The 20,766-nt window shown below is 35.8% G+C and overlaps 1 protein-coding gene and 1 long non-coding RNA gene across 7 annotated transcripts in view; one reads left to right on the plus strand and one right to left on the minus strand.

The window, feature by feature from the left end:
• Positions 1-2,460: 2,460 nt before the first annotated feature.
• Positions 2,461-20,766, minus strand: part of disc1 (DISC1 scaffold protein) — a 64,307-nt gene continuing 46,001 nt past the window's right edge. For 4 of the 6 annotated variants that reach the window (XM_048203942.1, XM_048203938.1, XM_048203941.1 and 1 more), the window contains 4 exons: positions 17,229-17,469; positions 12,597-12,641; positions 8,395-8,512; positions 2,461-3,780 (listed from right to left, as the gene is read on the minus strand). In XM_048203942.1, the coding sequence (XP_048059899.1) occupies positions 3,608-3,780; positions 8,395-8,512; positions 12,597-12,641; positions 17,229-17,469 (577 nt within the window). In that variant the 3' untranslated portion in view covers positions 2,461-3,607. Of the gene's footprint in view, positions 3,781-8,394; positions 8,513-12,596; positions 12,642-14,402; positions 14,442-17,228; positions 17,470-20,766 lie in introns of those variants that run through there. The other 2 variants (XR_007186665.1, XM_048203939.1) reach the window with 2 other exon arrangements.
• LOC125276460 lies at positions 10,339-19,564 on the plus strand. Its single transcript, XR_007186666.1, has 3 exons — positions 10,339-10,477; positions 17,234-17,474; positions 17,859-19,564. It is a non-coding gene; the product is annotated as an uncharacterized LOC125276460 (long non-coding RNA).

Consider the following 20,766-nt stretch of genomic DNA (forward strand, 5'->3'; position numbering starts at 1 on the left):
TGTACCCGTCCACCGAATGCTGCGGGTTTGGAGCTGCTTCATGTGTGCTGCTGTCTGGACCGTTATTCTGCTGGATGTGTTCATGTTTCAGATGTGAGTGATTCTCATCTGATCAAAAATAACATACCAGCGGATTGGAGTCGTGCATCATTCAGAACTCACCCGATTTTCTTCTTCCCGTCACTTCAATTCAACATCCTGTGGGATGTGGCTGATTCAATTCAAATTCACACTCATGAATGAAAAAGGAGTCGACTCTTAAAGAGCCCCTATTATGCCATTTAAAAAATTCCTAATTTTGTTTTGGAGTGTCTTACAACAGGCATCCAAGGTCAAAAACACTTTAATTTTCTCAATAATATACATTGCAGCATCACCTCGTTTCTGAAAACGGTTCGTTCCAAGATTCAGTCTCTCCAAACCCCGCCTTTCTGAGAGCCTGCTCTGCTCTGATTGGTCACACTGCAAAAAATGCTGTTCTTACTTAGAATTTTTATCTTGTTTCCAGTCCAAATATCTAAAAATTCTTAGATCAAGAAGCATTTTCTTGACAAGTAAAATTTATTTTCTTGTTTTTGGGAAAAATAAGTCAAAATTAAGTGAGTTTTTCCTTAAAACAAGCAAAATAATCTGCCAATGGGGTAAGCAAAATAATCTTAATCCAAATTGAAAACAAGATTATATATCTTATTTTTGGTTTGAAATAAGATTACCCCATTGGCAGATTATTTTGCTTGTTTTAAGGAAAAACTTACTTAATTTTGATTTATTTTACCTGAAAACAAGAAAATAATTTTTACTTGTCAAGAAAATGCTTCTTGATTTAGGAACGTTAAGATATTTTGACTAGAAACAAGACAAAAATTCTAAGTAAGAACAGCATTTTAGCGCTTTGTTTCCGACCCAGTCTGTTGTGATTGGTTGACTGCTTACAGTGCGAGTCGGAAACAAAGCGTCCATTACCATATCTGAATTTCAGCTCTTCAAACAGCAACAATGGCGTCGGTTTTACCGTATCAATTCCAGGAAAAATCCTCATGCTTTGGAAGTGCAGCAAAGTGGATTTGCTTTTGCAGCGTCTTCTCGACATGAACAACACGAACCAAACTCTTCCAGTCTCAGATACAACTACAGTGTTTGAGGGCGGGGCAAAGTAGATGCCGTTTGCAGGCAGCCAATGAAAACCATAGGCTTGCATTATGCAAATGTGTTACAAACCTACATAGATTTGAGCAAGAAGTAAAACTGGATTTATTGACAACTCGATTCAGGCAGTTCAGAATCAATTCTTTCTTTTAGGAGACAATAACTTTAATTATCGTGCATTTTGATTTTTGAAACTTTTCAAATCTTTTACATTCACAAACAGCTTTATTGCATGCTAAATGAAAGGTAAAAATCAAAAAAGCATAAAAGGGGGACTTTAAATTTTACTTTTTACCTGGATTAAAACCCATTTTATTCCTGTAAATCGACATATTTCTGAATGAAACTGGCCATGAAGAAACTTTTCAATATCCAATCAAGTCCTTCCCTCATTTTTTCACTAACTGAATGCCTTTTAAAGGTGCCGTAGAACGTCTTTTTAAAAGATGTAATATAAGTCTAAGGTGTCCCCTGAATGTGTCTGTGAAGTTTCAGCTCAAAATACCACATATATGTATTTTTTTTAATTCATTTTTTTAACTGCCTATTTTGGGGCATCATTAAATATGCGCCGATTCAGGCTGCTTCCCCTTTAAATTCTCGTGCTGCCCCGCCCCCGGAGCTCGCGCTTGCCTTAAACAGCATAAACAAAGTTCACACAGCTAATATAACCCTCAAAATGGATCTTTACAAAGTGTTCGTCATGCAGCATGTCTAATCGCGAAAGTATGGTTTCTAAGTAAACATTTGGATGTTTACATTTAATTCTGAATGAGTTTGATAGTGCTCCGTGGCTAACGGCTAATGCTACACTGTTGGAGTGATTTATAAAGAATGAAGTTGTGTTTATGAATTATACAGACTGCAAGCGTTTAAAAATGAAAATAGCGACGGCTCTTGTCTCCGTGAATACAGTAAGAAATGATGGTAACTTTAACCACATTTAACAGTACTTTAGCAACATGCTAACAATTTACAATTTACAAATATCACTAAAAATATCATGTTATCATGGATCATGTCAGTTATTATTGCTTCATCTGCCATTTTTTCTGCTGTCCTTGCTTGCTTACCTAGTCTGATGATTCAGCTGTGCACAGATCCAGACGTTAATACTGGCTGCCCTTGTGTAATGCCTTGATCATGGGCTGGCATATGCAAATATTGGGAGCGTACATATTAATGATCCTGACTGTTACGTAACAGTCGGTGTTATGTTGAGATTTGCCTGTTCTTCGGAGGTCTTTTAAACAATGAGATTTATATAAGATAATTTGTTTAAGGTGCCTTCTTTAAAATAAATACAAAAAGCACTTTTGCAGTGAGTAAGTATTATAATGTATTTAAAAACAAAAAATAATCATACTGACAAATTTTGGGGATAAAACAGAAAGTGGTGATGGACATGCAAACATACATTCATGTGATTAGTACAAACAAACAAATTTTCACCACAGATAAAAATCCACAGGTAACAATAACAAAAACAGCTATGAAAAGTGCTTTGTTTAAAAAAAACTTCAAGAAATTAAGTAAAAAAAAATAAGATTTTAAAAAGCACCTGTTTCTGTTTCAAATAAGGAGACAATAAAAACAAACGTATAATTCACACAGAATATCAGCAGGGCTGAAACACAGACGTGAAGCTCCACACTTCACCAGCACCACATACTTCTGTCATGAACCCAAAACACTGTTCAGAGTTCAATCGTACGGCGGAAATGAGTCGAGGAAGCTACATTTAAACTCAATCCTGAGCTCACAGACTGAACCGACAGGGACGTTTCCATTTTGCCCTTTTTGATTTTGGCTTTTGGTGTCTGTAGGTCTTTATATGTATAAAAAAAAAAAAAAAAAAAAAAAATATTGGTCCCAGAACAGATTTTCATGTATATGGGTTTTTTAAAATAATAATGATATATCAAAGCAATTTAAATAAATAAATAAATAGGATGCCATGCTTTTTAAATATACTAAAATAACTGGAAGCTCTGAAATCAGGCCTTACAAAAAATCCTCAGCAATGTGATGTAGAAGCAAGGAAACCACTGCGAAATAGAGCATGTTAAATAACTAAACACTAACGGATTACAATAAAAATAAAATAGTGGTGGGCAACAATGACAAGAGTTACATTTAGTACTTTAAGGCAACTGTGGAAACACGATTCACATGGTTAGTGGTCCTAAAAAAGAAAAATTTGTTGACATTTACTCACCCACGTCATTCCAAATTATTTTCTCACTTGAATGAGATGGAAATGGAAATGTCATGAAAGTGGACGGGATTTAGGAATGACATGAGGGCGAGTAAATCCATCTATTTTTATTTTTAGATGATCTATTCCCTTTAAGTGCTAGAGCTCAGTGCAAGATGATAGTATGGAAAACACTTTCACAGGCATCATAAAACACAAACCAGAGACACTAGAACACAATATAAATATAATTCATGAGTCTGTTCAGATTTCCCAGCTGTCACTGAAGTAATGCTCCTCTTCTAGGTCTTCATCTTCAACCTGATCTTCTTCTATATCACAATACTTATCTTCATCCTCCTCCTCATCCTCCTTCAGCTGTGACAGCATGGTTTGAAGAGCGGCCTTCACTTCTTGAACCTCTTTCTCTAAGGACAGTGGGCATTAGAGTTAAAGAAGATGTGACCGGACATCATCTACTCATTCACACACCAACAAATCCACAAAATATATTCAAGATATACAATATATAATCACAAAATCACAAACGCTCAGACAGAATCCTAAATTAAAGGTGCCGTAGAACGTCTTTTTAAAAGATGTAATATAAGTCTAAGGTGTCCCCTGAATGTGTCTGTGAAGTTTCAGCTCAAAATACCCCATAGATTTTTTTAAATTATTTTTTTTAACTGCCTATTTTGGGGCATCATTAAATATGTGCCAATTCAGGCTGCGGCCCCTTTAAATCTCTAGTAATAAACGATGGTAACTTTAACCGCATTCAACAGTACATTAGCAACATGTTAACGAAACATTTCGAAAGACAATTTACAAATATCACTAAAAATATCATGATATCATGGATCATGTCAGTTATTATCGCTCCATCTGCCATTTTTCGCTATTGTTCTTGCTGGCTTACCTAGTCTGACGATTCAGCTGTGCACAGATCCAGACGTTAATACTGGCTGCCCTTGTCTAATGCCTTGAACATGAGCTGGCATATGCAAATATTGGGGGCGTACATATTAATGATCCCGACTGTTACGTAACAGTCTGTGTTATGTTGAGATTCGCCTGTTCTTCTGAGGTCTTTTAAACAAATGAGATTTATATAAGAAGGAGGAAACAATGGAGTTTGAAACTCACTGTATGTCATTTCCATGTACTGAACTCTTGTTATTCAACTATGCCAAGGTAAATTAAATTTTTGATTCTAGGGCACCTTTAACACTGGCTGCGTCTCATTTCGGAGGTCACATTTGAAGGCTGCATACGTTATCTAGGATGATCAGAATAAAGTGTTATTCCTCATGAGGTGTAAAATATTGTAATTACTTTCTTACTTTGCAACCTAACGGTTACTTTTCTTAAAGGGGTCATGAACTGCGTTGTTTTATTATTTTATAATGTTTCCTGGGGTGCACTTATAATGTTAGTATGCTTTTTACATCAAAAATGGTCTTAATTTAGACATAAAAGGTATTTTTCCTACACTGATTGTATTTGAACGCTCTGTTTTAAGGGGCGTGTCTGCTTTGAGACTTCAGTGTAAACGCCCACTGCTGTGATTGGCTGACATCTTTACCAATGAAATAGCTAAGTATAACTCTCTCAAAAACTTTTAGCATGTTTTTACTATTACAGCTCTCAAGGTTAATTAAAAGTGTTGCATTACATTTAGATCTATGGCATTATATTTAGATCGTGGCATGAAAGGTTGCAGTGATGAACATTGTAGTCGATCACAGACATGTTGTTGAGCTCATGAAAGCAGTGATCTCGTCATTGCAACTCAATTTCTGCACCCTAACGAATGCTTTCATCATAACTAACAGTGCAAATGCCATGTAAATAAGAGTTTCGATGAATAAAACGTGAGTTTTGGCGAGAGTCCAGAACTCAGTCACTGATAAACTCACGCAGTTTGATTGACAGCTCCAGCGATTGTAAAGGGAGCGTTCTTTGATCGCTTTCTATATATAATTGAATCACCATTTAAATAACACATATATTATATAAACACAAACTTTTATGTTTGATGTGATTATTCATGATTATATATATATATATATATATATATATATATATATATATATATATATATATATATATATATATATACATACCATGCATTATCGTAATATTTTTATTAAAAGTTATTTTTAAAAATTATTTTACCGACCATTAATAGGTGTGGCTAATTTTAGACTTAATTTAGATTTAATTTTTAGTTCACAACATTCTCCTGTTACACTAAAAACAAACCACCCAAACGACCCATCTTAGAAAGACTTTCATTATGTTTGGCCCGATACAGATATCACAATTATATGATCACGACAGTCGTCCCCACCCCAACAACGCCAATTCATAATTCAAAGGCTCAGTTCATCTCCTGACGGACCCATTCAGTTCAAGCAATCTCACCCTAAATAATTCATGCAGGTTTTATGAGAACGGGGAGAGACCCTCATCAGCGCTGGATTGTTTAACTCGTCGGAGTGGGGCCGAGTGTCCGGTATAAGTGGCGAATCAAAGAGAAGCCTCTTGTGGCAGATGGGGCCTGACGGGCACGTTTTGCTCTCCAAATGGCCCCAGATTGTCCCCATTCATAATTAACCAGCCGTTAAAGAGCGCTTCATGAATTATGAAAGAGGATCGGTAAGATCTCCCTCTGGCTGAAGGGACGGATCTAATGAAGTTCCTCAGGCACAAACTTATGTTTATTTGCTCATCTGTCTGCTTAACCAGAGCAATCAAACAAGCTTTATGTGTTCTTACTATACATTTAGCATAAAATAACTGAACTTAGTGCTTATTGACGTCTAATGTGAAACCTTGATCCTAAAGTACTGCTATAAAGAAACAAAGAATGAAGCAGAGCAAGATCAAATCAGTCTCATCTACATCGTCTTCTCTCAGTGAATGCAAAAGCATGGATCCACTCGACACAGGTGGGCAGAAATATGAAGATGTCAGAGCGATGACAGCGCACTATGTCATAACCTTTCCCTTCATCTGACGGCTTTAATCTCACTTGCGAGTGACGGGCGGACTAGTCTCTCTCCATTTCCCTTTTCCCTGTCTGTCGCTTCCTTTCAGCCTTTGCTGAGCTCTGAATTTCTCTAATAACTAAAAGCAGTTCCTTTTCTTGTCCTTCATATTCAGTATCTCTTAAAAAGAAAAAAGAAATGGCCAGTGATGCGTTCAGGCTTATCCTTAATTCCTGTCCGGAAGAGAGCATCAAGTGCTGTCAAACGAGACGGTTTTCCATGAAGGAGCTCTTTTGGAGGGTTAAAGCGGCGGCTGTGTCACATTAAGGGCTCTAATGAGCGTATGAGATGTGTTCCTGTGGCTGTAAGTGAATGATGAAGCGCTGATGAGTCATGTCCTCTCCAGTCGTGGATTTTTATTAGGCCCAACTGAGAACATGAGAATGGAGCGCACAGATCATTTCATTCCAGTCTGACAACCAATAAGAGTGACCTGAAGAAACCCACAAGGACTTCCGTCAGAGACGCATCCGTAATGAGCTCTGAATAACAGACGAAAACTCGCTTTTCTCAAGACAGGCGTTTGGACATGAAAATGTCACCACTATGATGCTCTTTGATGGTTGCTAGAGGGTTCTGGTGGTTGCTAAGGTGTTGTTAGGCTGTTCTGTATGGTTGCTAGGGCGTTGCTAGATTGTTTAGGGTGGTTGCAACGGCAAGGTGTTCTGGGTAGCTGTTAGAGTGTTCTGGGTAGTTGCTAGGACATTGCTAAGGGTTGCTAATGCATTGCTAGGGTGTTCTGAGTGGTTTCTAGAGTGTTGCTGGGGTATCCTGGGTGGTTGCTAAGGTATTTCTAGAGTGTTCTGGGTGGTTGCTAGGACATTGCTAGAGTGTTCAAGGTGGTTGCTATGGCAAGGTGTTCTGGACAGTTCTTTGAGTGTTCAGGGTGGTTGCTAGGGCATTGCTAAGGTGTTCTGGGTGGTTGCTATGGCAAGGTGTTCTGGGTAGTTGTTAGAGTGTTCTGGGTGGTTGCTAAGGCATTGCTAAGGTGTTCTGAGTGGTTGCTATGGCAAGGTGTTCTGGGTAGTTGTTAGAGTGTTCTGGGTGGTTGCTAAGGCATTGCTAAGGTGTTCTGGGTGGTTGCTATGGCAAGGTGTTCTGGGTAGTTGTAAGGTGTTCTGGGTGGTTGCTATGACATTGCCAAATTGTTCTGGGTGGTTGCTAATGGATTGCTAGGGTGTTCTGAGTGGTTCCTAGAGTGTTGCTGGGGTATCCTGGGTGGTTGCTAAGGTATTTCTAGAGTGTTCAGGGTGGTTGCTATGGCAAGGTGTTCTGGGTAGTTGCTAGAGTGTTCTGGGTGGTTACTAGGGCATTGCTAAGGTGTTCTGGGTGGTTGCTAAGGCATTTCTAGAGTGTTCTGGGTAGTTGCTAGGGCATTGCTAAGGCGTTCTGGGTGGTTGCTAAGGCATTGCCAGAGTGTTCAGGGTGGATGCTATGACAAGGTGTTCTGGGTTGTTGTTAGAGTGTTCTGGGTGGTTGCTAGGTCATTACTAAGGTGTTCTGGGTGGTTGCTAGGACATTGCTAAGGTGTTCTGGGTGGTTGCTAGGACATTGCTAGAGTGTTCAAGGAGGTTGCTATGGCAAGGTGTTCTGGGTAGTTGTTTGAGTGTTCAGAGTGGTTGCTAGGGCATTGCTAAGGTGTTCTGGGTGGTTGCTAAGGCATTGCTAAGGTGTTCTGGGTGGTTGCTATGGCAAGGTGTTCTGGGTGGTTGCTAGGGCATTGTTCTAGCTGGTACTTTGGGCATTACTAAGGTGTTTTAGGTGCTTGCTAGGGAATTCTGTGTAGCTGCTAGATTATTCTGGGTGGTTGCTAGGGTGTTGCTAGTGTGTTCTGGGTGGTTGTTATCTGGTAGTCTCATATGGTTTGAGTTACTCCCTCAGTGGATTATGGGATTCCCTAATGTTATTGTCTGCAAGGTGGAATCTGTGCATCTGATCACTTAGTGATCAACTAATGAACTATACATGCACACACACAAAGCTTTGTAAGGATATGAGTGAGGTCCTTGTCGTGGTTGTCTATGGCGGTCTGAAGATGGTCTTCCAGGTAATGTAGTCGGTTACTGATGAGTTCACAGCGCTCCGTCAGCTCCGCCGTCTCTCCGCACAGATCCTGAGACACAAAAACACACCCACAATCAGCAAGAGATCATTAAACCTGCAAAACACCCACTGCTGCTCACACACTCACATCTTCAGCTGGTCAAGTGTGGCACTAATATGCTGGTAATGGTTGCTAAAACAGATATGGCACCACAGATATGTCTATTAAATGTGTGCATTTTCATCTGAAAGATGTCATTTTTACAGCATTTGCTCATATGCAGTATGTCACTAAAATATATGGATGGAAGAAGTTAGAATGACATTCAGCAGATGTTTTCGTAAGAGTCATGATTTTACAAGTTTGTGTAAATCTTTTTGGTTCGGTTACAAAGCTCTGATGGAGCTTAAACTTTAGTTGATTTTTTTTTTTTAAATAAATATATGACCTGTTTTGAGGGTGAGGGTGTAGAAAGAGCCAGGTTTGTTTCAAATACAGAGAATTTCTGGAAGCAAATTTGGAAACAAATTTATTACACAAAAACAAATTTATTACATAAATATTACATGAAAAGCTTAAGGACTAAAATTACTAAAACTGAAATAAAAATAAAGCTAAATAGAAATAATAAAACCATGGAAGCTTGTTTTGACTTTATATATCTCAATTCAGACTTTATATCTTGTAATTCTGACTTTATATCTTGCAATTCTGACTTTATATATCTCAATTCAGACTTTATATCTTGCAATTCTGACTTTATATCTTGCAATTCAGACTTTATATCTTATAATTCTGACTTTATATCTTGCAATTCAGACTTTATATCTTATAATTCTGACTTTATATCTTGCAATTCAGACTTTATATCTTATAATTCTGACTTTATATCTTGCAATTCTGACTTTATATCTTTTAATTCTGACTTTATATCTTGTAATTCTGACTTTATATCTTGCAATTCTGACTTTATATCTTTTAATTCTGACTTTATATCTTGCAATTCTGACTTTATATATCTCAATTCTGACTTTATCTTGCAATTCAACATAAGTTTATATCAGTTTATTAAGTTTTTTCAACTAATATTTATATTCTATTTTATTTCATCTTTATTTCAATTAACAGAACTGTTTTAATAGTTTTAGTTAACAATAACAACCCTGTTCAATATATTAATAAAGACCTCAAAAGATAAATCGATAAGACTAAAATAACAAGGATTTGTGTTTTGTAAACATAAATGAGGGATAAAAAAGACTGCAACACTTTCCAGATGTTCCTTTACAAGCATCTCTTTGAGAAAAACATGCACTAACTGGGTCAGTCATGAAAAATAGTCAAACTATCCATAATTTCTATTTGCAAATCTTAAACCAGTGAGGCATAAATGATCATGTTAAAACCGCCAGCGACTGTGAGGTCCGCGGCTGTCAGCTCCTCTTCCCCAGTTCCCCTCAAAAGCCTCCTGAACTGACAGCCTGTACCTCCGTGACGCTCTAATGACTTCACCCAACAGTTTAGCACGAGGCAGGTAACTGGGACAGGTCCGCACGGCCGACTCCGTCCCAATTCCATCAAACCATGATTCACAGTTTTTCTCCTGCGCTCAGAGTCAGAGAGCGTCTTAAGGTGGTCGACTGACTCACGTCTGCCCATTTCTCTCAGGAACGGCCTCGTGTCAGCTCTAATGAGGTCTGTAGTCTATTCTTAGACCCCCCACACCAGCTAATGAAACACCTTTTATAGACGCTAACATCACACTGTGGGCGAATTAAAACACTTCTGAATGAGGCTGGAGACTCTGGGGACAAATTCAACAACAACAGCTGCAGAAAACGCTCTGCGCGAGTCTGGGCGATACAGTTATTGAGACCTAATGGAAATCACGCTGGGCGTATGTTTTTAAAGGTCACCACAATCTCTTTATTGTGTCTAAAAGGACAGGGACACACTCAACTGCATATAGACTGCAGAAATTGCACCTTTGTGATAATAATGGGAGGCATATTATTCCAGAAATCCTTCACGAAGGTAAGATCAATATATTCCTACTTACCAAGAGATGTGCAGCCTATTTAACGCTGACTGTAGAAGCTTAAAGGGATAGTTCATCCAAAAATGACAATTTTGTCATCAATTACTCACCCTCAAGTTGTTCCAAACCTGTATGAGCTTCCTTCTTCTGTTGAACACAAAAGAAGATATTCTGAACAATGTTGGTAACCAGACAGTTGATGGCACCCTATGACTTCCATAGTAGGAAAAAAAATACTATGGAAGTCAATGGGTGCCGTCAACTGTCCGACATTCTTTAAAATATCTTCTTTTGTGTTCAAATAATGTCAGAATTGCGAGATATAAAGTCAGAATTGCGAGTTATAAAGTCAGAATTGCGAGATATAAAGTCAGAATTGCGTGATATAAAGTCAGAATTGAGTGATATAAAGTCAGAATTGCGAGATATAAAGTCAGAATTGCGTGATATAAAGTCAGAATTGAGTGATATAAAGTCAGAATTGCGTGATATTAAGTCAGAATTGAGTGATATTAAGTCAGAATTTCGAGTTATAAAGTCAGAATTGAGTGATATAAAGTCAGAATTGCGAGATATAAAGTCAGAATTGCGTAATATAAAGTCAGAATTGAGTGATATAAAGTCAGAATTGAGTGATATAAAGTCAGAATTGCGTGATATTAAGTCAGAATTGCGTGATATTAAGTCAGAATTGAGTGATATTAAGTCAGAATTTCGAGTTATAAAGTCGGAATTGAGTGATATAAAGTCAGAATTGCGAGATATAAAGTCAGAATTGAGTGATATAAAGTCAGAATTGAGTGATATAAAGTCAGAATTGCGTGATATAAAGTCAGAATTGAGTGATATAAAGTCAGAATTGAGTGATATAAAGTCAGAATTGAGTGATATTAAGTCAGAATTGCGTGATATAAAGTCAGAATTGAGTGATATAAAGTCAGAATTGCGAGATATAAAGTCAGAATTGAGTGATATTAAGTCAGAATTGCAAGATATAAAGTCAGAATTGAGTGATATAAAGTCAGAATTGAGTGATATAAAGTCAGAATTGCGTGATATAAAGTCAGAATTGAGTGATATAAAGTCAGAATTGAGTGATATAAAGTCAGAATTGAGTGATATTAAGTCAGAATTGCGAGATATAAAGTCAGAATTGAGTGATATAAAGTCAGAATTGAGTGATATAAAGTCAGAATTGAGTGATATTAAGTCAGAATTGCGTGATATAAAGTCAGAATTGAGTGATATAAAGTCAGAATTGAGTGATATAAAGTCAGAATTGAGTGATATAAAGTCAGAATTGCGTGATATAAAGTCAGAATTGCGTGATATTAAGTCAGAATTGCGTGATATAAAGTCAGAATTGAGTGATATAAAGTCAGAATTGAGTGATATAAAGTCAGAATTGAGTGATATTAAGTCAGAATTGCGAGATATAAAGTCAGAATTGAGTGATATAAAGTCAGAATTGAGTGATATAAAGTCAGAATTGAGTGATATAAAGTCAGAATTGAGTGATATTAAGTCAGAATTGCGTGATATTAAGTCAGAATTGAGTGATATAAAGTCAGAATTGAGTGATATAAAGTCAGAATTGAGTGATATAAAGTCAGAATTGCGTGATATAAAGTCAGAATTGAGTGATATAAAGTCAGAATTGAGTGATATAAAGTCAGAATTGAGTGATATAAAGTCAGAATTGAGTGATATAAAGTCAGAATTGCGTGATATAAAGTCAGAATTGAGTGATATTAAGTCAGAATTGCGTGATATAAAGTCAGAATTGAGTGATATAAAGTTAGAATTGCGTTATATAGTCAGAATTGCATGATACAAAGTCAGAATTGTGTATAATTTTCAGTTTTGGTTTTCAGCCAAGTGCATCCTGAATGTTCAATTGCAGTTTCGGCCCAGAATTTTCATTTCGGTGCATCAGATCAGAGTTCAAATTCAGATCAGATCAAATTCAGTTCAGATCAAAAGTGATTCAAAAATGTGCTTGTCAAGGTGGAAAAATGACTAAATGTACCATAAAAAAGCCCACAGTACTTATAAAGTAATATTCTGAAGCAATATGACAACATTGTGTCTTCAACACACTGAAGTCTGACTCACCTCAGGGGACGCGTCCTCCAAACAGAAGAGAAACTCCTCTAATTTCTGCAAGAGACAGGAGGACGAATGATTCACTTTAGCAGAAGATTAAAACAAAACAATAAACCTCATCTATTATTAAAAAGCACTCAGTGCACTGACATTACGGGAAGTGTGCAATAACTCGTCATTATGGCTGACAAGAAGAAAAATAATTGAATGGGTTCGGCCCATCTGTGTGGGTAATGATTGCATTCAGGAGTTGTGTGCTAAAGCAGACAATAATTAGCACTCAGTGGCAGATATATTAGTTTGACTCGAGCTGATGGGAGGCGACCCCAGTAAAACAGATTACAGCTTCATTTCTGATAGATTTGGATTTAAATGACACAATATTAATTATCGTCTCCTGTCGGCAGGGAGCAATATTAAAGTGCCCATAGCCGGGCACAGACCACCTCTTTTATTACATTCTGACTTGGATTAAAATCATATTTAGCTTGTCAAAAAGTCAATGGTATATTGCCAAAGAAATATATAGCAGTGCTATATAATAGCGTGCAACACAGCACTAACAAAAACAAGCATTTAAATATACAGATATAAACGTTTGTACAAATACAAAAATAATAAAAAATGGTAAATTATAGTAAATAATAATAATACATCTTTATACTATTTTTATATTATTATTAACTATAATTTATTACTTTTATTATATATATATATATATATATATATATATATATATATATATATATATATTTTACAGTAAATAATAATAATAACAATAAATATTTAATATGCAATATATTTAAATATTCTACAATAATTAATAATACTTGTAGTTGTAATTGTTATTTTTATTATTACTCATTATATATATATATATATATATATATATATATAATTATTCATTTGCAAGTGTCCAATAAATAATAATAATAATAATAATAATATTATATTTAATGTGTAATTTAAATATTTTACAATATTTAATAATACTTTAGTATTATTATTATTATTATTATTACTACTACCATTATCATTATTACTATTACATTATATTTATTTACATTATCATTAAATATTATTTACAATAATAAATGTATAATTGCAAGAATGTCCAATAGACAACAGTCCAAAATAATAGTCCTAAATATTTAATTATGATATTTATTTAAATATTTTACAATATTTAATCATAATACTTATTAATATTGGATTACATTACATTATATTTAATTTAATTATATTATTGTTGAATATAATTTATTTGCAAGAGTGTCAAAAAGATAATAGTCCAATATATAATAATAATAATAATAATAATAATAATTATACATTTAATTAATATGTAATTTATTTAAATATTACAAAATATTTGATATAATACTTTATCATTATTATGATTACTATGTTTCATTATATTTAATTACATTATTATTGAATATTATTTATAATAATAAATATATAAGTGCAAGAATGTTCAATAGATAAGTCCAAAATAATAGTCCTAAATATTTAATTATGTAATTTATTTAAATATTTTACAATATTTAATAGTAATAATATTTATTTTTTATTATTGGATTACATTTTATTTAATTTAATTATATTATTATGGAATATTGTTTATTTGCAAGAATGTCAAATAGACAATAGTCCAATAATAATAATAATCATGCTAATCAACTAATTTTATTACATTAATATTTATTAGATTTTTATATTCATATAACATAAATAATGTTATTGCGGATGAAAGCGGAGAGCGGAGCAGCAGTGAGTGGGAGCAGAGAGGAGGAAAACACCACGTCTCCTCACCTTCAGAGTCCTGGAGGAGTGTTAGGAGGAGTGGCTGATCTTCAACACACAAAAGACAAACACAGAGAGAGAAGACACAGCCGTGCACTTAGACACAATAGAGCCCTGCTGAGCTGAAACATATTAGAACGAGTTAGAGAAAGTTATGAACAAGAAGGGCAGAGACAGACAAGACGAAGAAAAGAGTGGAAATTAGAGTCATTCAGAAAATAGATGGTTTTTATGGAAATGGAGGGAGTCGAAGGAACAAGGTTTCTATTTGTAGACGTTTCTCATTTCGTCTTTCATACAGTACAGGTTATATCCCAATGTGAGATGGTGCTGTACTCTTCAGGTAAAAATCAGTCAAAGATGATAATGTTGACAAATGATGACAAATTATGTTTATTATCACACTAACAAAAAGTATCATGATTTTTATCAAAGTATCATGGTATTATTATCTGATTCCATCAATGCTGGTTACCATTAACTCTATAAAGCCTACTGTATCATATTTGATAGGCCTCCAAATTATGTGATCAAAACTTTGCTGTCGCACACAATATCCTACGGTCCTTCTGTCATTTGATTGATAGTTTAGACCTTTTTTTTGCATGTAAAAATATTTTAGTATAAGCTTGTGCTTCACGTGTCTTTCTGCTGTGAAATCTGCACTGATTTTTATGAAGTAAACAAGAAAAACTTTTATATTGCTAGTAATATTTCAAGCTGAACACTTACTGGACTGAATAACCCAGGTTTACTTGATTAAAATCATGTTGAAATATGATCCTCAGGCTTTTGAGGAAGGTTTATTTGTTCATCTCTCAATCATCATTGTATTGCATTACATTATATGTTTTAAACTATAGAGCTTTGATCATAAAACTGAGCATTTAAAAATCATCTTACTAAAACATTATTGGCACATATTGATATTTATATGTATTTTATGTAAACATCTGCTATACTGTTATAAAGATATCACTGATTTAGATTATAAGCATCAGAATTTCATCAATTTCATCAGTTTCACCCAGTGATCATCTTTGTGTCCATATAAATATCAGCATCTGCACCAAATTGCATTTTTTTCTCAGTTTGAGTCTCTGAGTGTCATTTCGTCCTCCATATTCTCACTATATCATACTATATTAATATGAGCCATAAAAGCCTGATGTATCAAATATGATACTCAACAAAAAACACATATGCAAACTTTTACTGTTTCATTTTTATTTTTAAGATTTATTTTTTCACCATTACACTCTAAAAAATCTTGGGTTATTTTTCTACCCAAGGTAACAGATTCCTATCTGTTACACAGATCCTGGGTCAGACATAACAACCCAGTGTTTGGGTAGTTTTTGTGTTGCCCAGATCCTGGGTCAGACGTAACAACCCAGTGAGTGTTTGGGTAGTTTTTGTGTTACCCGGATCCTGGGTCAGACGTAACAACCCAGTGATTGTTTGGGCAGTTTTTGTGTTACCCGGATCCTGGGTCAGACGTAACAACCCAGTGATTGTTTGGGCAGTTTTTGTGTTACCCGGATCCTGGGTCAGACGTAACAACCCAGTGATTGTTTGGGCAGTTTTTGTGTTACCCGGATCCTGGGTCAGACGTAACAACCCAGTGATTGTTTGGGCAGTTTTTGTGTTACCCGGATCCTGGGTCAGACGTAACAACCCAGTGATTGTTTGGGCAGTTTTTGTGTTACCCGGATCCTGGGTCAGACGTAACAACCCAGTGAGTGTTTGGGCAGTTTTTGTGTTACCCGGATCCTGGGTCAGACGTAACAACCCAGTGAGTGTTTGGGTAGTTTTTGTGTTACACAGATCCTGGGTCAGACGTAACAACCCAGTGATTGTTTGGGCAGTTTTTGTGTTACCCGGATCCTGGGTCAGACGTAACAACCCAGTGATTGTTTGGGCAGTTTTTGTGTTACCCGGATCCTGGGTCAGACGTAACAACCCAGTGATTGTTTGGGCAGTTTTTGTGTTACACAGATCCCGGGTCAGATGTAACAACCCAGTGTTTGGGTCGTTTTTGTGTTACCCAGATCCTGGGTCAGACGTAACAACCCAGTGTTTGGGTAGTTTTTGTGTTACCCAGATCCTGGGTCAGACGTACTGTAACAACCCAGTGTTTGGGTAGTTTTTGTGTTACCCAGCTCCGGGTCAGACGTAACAACCCAGTTTTTGGGTAGTTTTTGTGTTACCCAGATCCCGGGTCAGACGTAACAACCCAGTGTTTGGGTCGTTTTTGTGTTACCCAGATCCTGGGACAGACGTAACAACCCAGTGTTTGGGTCGTTTTTGTGTTACCCAGATCCTGGGACAGACGTAACAACCAAGGTGTTGAGTTATTTATCGCAGGTTTTTAGCACCCTCTTCAGGAGAGAGCAGTGCAGCTCCAACAAATTGGTGCATGTCTTCGGTAAAATACAGGTTTGTGTACATTTTATTTTATCTAAAAATTCATTATTGTTCTGTATATTGTTTAATTTTATGCAAAGCAACATACAGGAAACAGGAACATACAAGAAAAAAAGCTAGTATTATAGTAAAAATGAATCAACTCATTTCTGGGTTGAATAAACCTAATTTGCTGGGTAAAATTAACCCAACATGTGTTCTGTCCTATATTTACCCAGCCCTTGGGTTGAAAGCAACTCAAATTGGGTAGTTTTTAACCCAGTGTTTTTAAGTAAGTTAAACAATTTGATGAAAGTTTACAAAGACAAACATTTTTAGACCATGAAAGCAAAGTTTGATGGTCTATTTTGATGTATGTTTCATGTTTGATTATTATAAAAGCAGAATGGGATGTGTGTGTGGCTTTACCTTAGTGAACTCCGAGTGCTGGAGATCTGCCTCAGGACACCAGCGCCCTCCTAGAGCCGTCAACATGGCACAGTCCGCTTCCTCTTTAGTGAACGGCAGGACGTCTGAACTTGATCCAGGTATCGAGAGGAGATCCTCGGTTTCTGAGACGCTGGGGTTGCGCTGATCGAGGCCTTTCAGGAGAAGATGACAAGCCTCCAAATCAGCCTCCCAAATGTGTTCCAACGCTGGACATCCACAGCTACGGTGAGAGAGAGACAGGACATACAGTAAATGACACTTGCTTTGATGCTTTGTCTTTATATACAACAACATTTAGACACTTTTAAGTCTGAATTAAGTGCACTAATACTTTTTGGGGGCGTATATGGACAAATCTCCAGTACAGATGAACTGATACCTTAAGTTATCTGAGCTCCTGTCAAACCTGATATATCAAACTAATGGAGTCTTTCCATTAGTTCGTGAATTTTTATGAAAAATAAGACTGAACTTACATCCAGGAAAAGGATGCATATCCTGAAATTAGACATTTCTTCTTTGCAGCACCTTTATCTAGGGACTCTTTTGGTTTCAATGTTATATATGTCACTATATAGAGACACTAAAGCTCCCTGCTGTCTCCTACAGTCCATGAAACTAGAGTTCGGCTCTTGAGAGGACGATAATTACGGTCTTCACACCCAATCTCTCCAGAGACAGACAGCTTCCTAAAACGACAACAGACAATGCGGTAACCCTCCCCAGAAACCCTATCAACCTGCCTTGCTCCTCCTGGTAGCTTTATTCAGCTGCCACACAAACCCACAGAGATTCATTTACATGTTTGTTTGGTTTCATGCCTCATGAAGAGCTGAGAAAGTAAAATAAATGTACATACAGGATTTCTGCATGACTTACAAAGGATTCCAGTAGAATTTGACGAGATTAGCAGACGAGATTAGCATTAGAATGCTGCTTAAGGTTGAAAGTCAATAGAATATGATAAGTGAGAATGCTGTTAAAATGTTCAATTTCAATAAAATTTGAATGTTAGAATGTTGTTAAAAAGTTGGATTCCAACTGAATTTTACATGTTAGAATGTTGCTAAATTTTGAATGTCAATAGAATTTGACATGTTAGAATGCTATTAAAATGTTGAATTTCAACAGAATTTGACGTTAGAATGTTGCTAAATGTTGAATTTCAACAGAATTTTACATTAGAATGTTGCTAAAATGTTTGATTCCAACAGAATTTGATGTTAGAATGTTGCTAAATGTTGAATGTCAATAGAATTTGACATGTTAGAATGCTATTAAAATGTTGAATGTCAATAGAATTTGACATTAGAATGTTGCTAAATGTTGAATTTCAATAGAATTTGACGTTAGAATACTTTTAAAATGTTGAATGTCAATAGAATTTGATGTTAGAATGTTGCTAAATGTTGAATGTCAATAGAATTTGACATGTTAGAATGCTGTTAAAATGTTGAATTTCAATAGAATTTATCATGTTAGAATGTTGCTAAATGTTGAAATTCAACAGAATTTGACATGTTAGAATGTTACTAAAATGTTGGATTCTAATAGAATTTGATGTTAGAATGTTGTTAAAGGTTGAATGTGAATAGAATTTGATGTGTGAGAATGCTTTTAAAATATTGAATTTCAACAAAATTTGAATGTTAGAATGCTGGATTCTAACAGAATTTGACGTTAGAATGTTGCTAAATGTTACAATGCTATTAAAATGTTGAATGTCAATAGAATTTGACATTAGAATGTTGCTAAATGTTGAATGTCAATAAAATTTGACATGTTAGAATGCTATTAAAATGTTGAATGTCAATAGAATTTGACATTAGAATGTTGCTAAATGTTGAATGTCAATAAAATTTGACGTTAGAATGCTATTAAAATGTTGAATGTCAATAGAATTTGATGTTAGAATGTTGCTAAATGTTGAATTTCAATAGAATTTGACATGTTAGAATACTTTTAAAATGTTGAATGTCAATAGAATTTGATGTTAGAATGTTGCTAAATGTTGAAATTCAACAGAATTTGACATGTTAGAATGTTACTAAAATGTTGGATTCTAATAGAATTTGATGTTAGGATGTGTATAATGTTGGATTCCTATAGAATTTGATGTTAGAATGTTGTTAAAGGTTGAATGTGAATAGAATTTGATGTGTTTGAATGCTATTAAAATGTTGAATTCCCACAGAGTTTGACATGTTGGAATGTTACTAAAATGTTGGATTCCAATAGAATTTGATGTTAGAATGTTGCTGAAGTTTGAACGTGAATAGAATTTGATGTGTGAGAATGCTTTTAAAATGTTGAATTTCAACAAAATTTGAATGTTAGAATGTTGTTAGAATGTTGGATTCTAACAGAATTTGACATTAGAATGTTGCTAAATGTTGAATGTCAATAGAATTTGACATGTTAGAATGCTATTAAATGCTGTAAACTATTTTTGGTGATGCTTTAGTAAAGCAGACCCTTGGTGATCATCACCAGATGGTATTTGGATAGTATTATGAATTGAAGCTATGAAAATAATTAATGGCACCACAAAAAAGACCAGCTATCATCCCTCTGTATTTTCTAATATCTAACAGATGCAGGAATCTGATTGACAGGTTCCTCCCATAGGAGAAAGGGCTAGTGGCACTTTGAATCTGGTCAATTAGCTCAACATCTACACATACACAAACAGAGAGGAATCCCCTGATGGAGGGGGCTGACGGGGACAGTCAGTGCTGAAGAGAGACAGATTTTACCACCTCAGTGAGAGACACATGTGTGAGTCGTGTCAGTGGTGCAGAGAAGGAACAAGCAGGTAAAGAAGCATATTCGCTCCCAGTCAAAAGTTTGAAATCATTAAGATTTTTTTAATGTTTTTGAAAGCAAATCAGCATATTAGAATGATTTCTGAAGGATCATGTGACACTGAAGACTGGAGTAATGATGCTGAAAATTCAGCTTTGATCACTGGAATAAATTACATTTTAAAATATATTCACATAGAGGCTCCAAAATGACAAAAAAATACTTTTTTTGTTATTTTTGAAAGCATTCTGCAAAACATCCCACCAGAAGAAAGAAAGTGATGTGATGTGAGTGAGTGAGCAAATGGAATATTTTTGGTATATTTTTAGGCGAACTATTCTTTTAATATTCCCATTTGTGCCACTGGAGAGAGAGAGAGTTTGGTCCATTTATTTTGAGCTGGGCGAACAAAAGAAGCCCTCTTCGGGTTGAGTATGACCGGCGGCTAATGCCTGCCTGCTTTTGGAGTCATCACGGGCAGGTTTCCATGGTGAGTAACAAGGAGAACAATCACACTGGGTAAAATAAAATTGAAGGAAAGCGAGAAGCGAGGGTTTCCGGAGACAGTCCCGTGCCACAGCCCCTCCTCTTCAACTCGTACAGTAATAACCTTGGCAACAGACAGCGCTTTTGGCATCCAAGCATGTGCTATTCCAAAGGAGCGAACGCTAAACCATATGCCATGCTTCCCTCCAGATGGCCGCCCATAGTG

The sequence above is a fragment of the Megalobrama amblycephala genome, linkage group LG10 (genome assembly GCF_018812025.1).
Source record: "Megalobrama amblycephala isolate DHTTF-2021 linkage group LG10, ASM1881202v1, whole genome shotgun sequence".
Lineage (NCBI taxonomy): Eukaryota > Metazoa > Chordata > Actinopteri > Cypriniformes > Xenocyprididae > Megalobrama > Megalobrama amblycephala.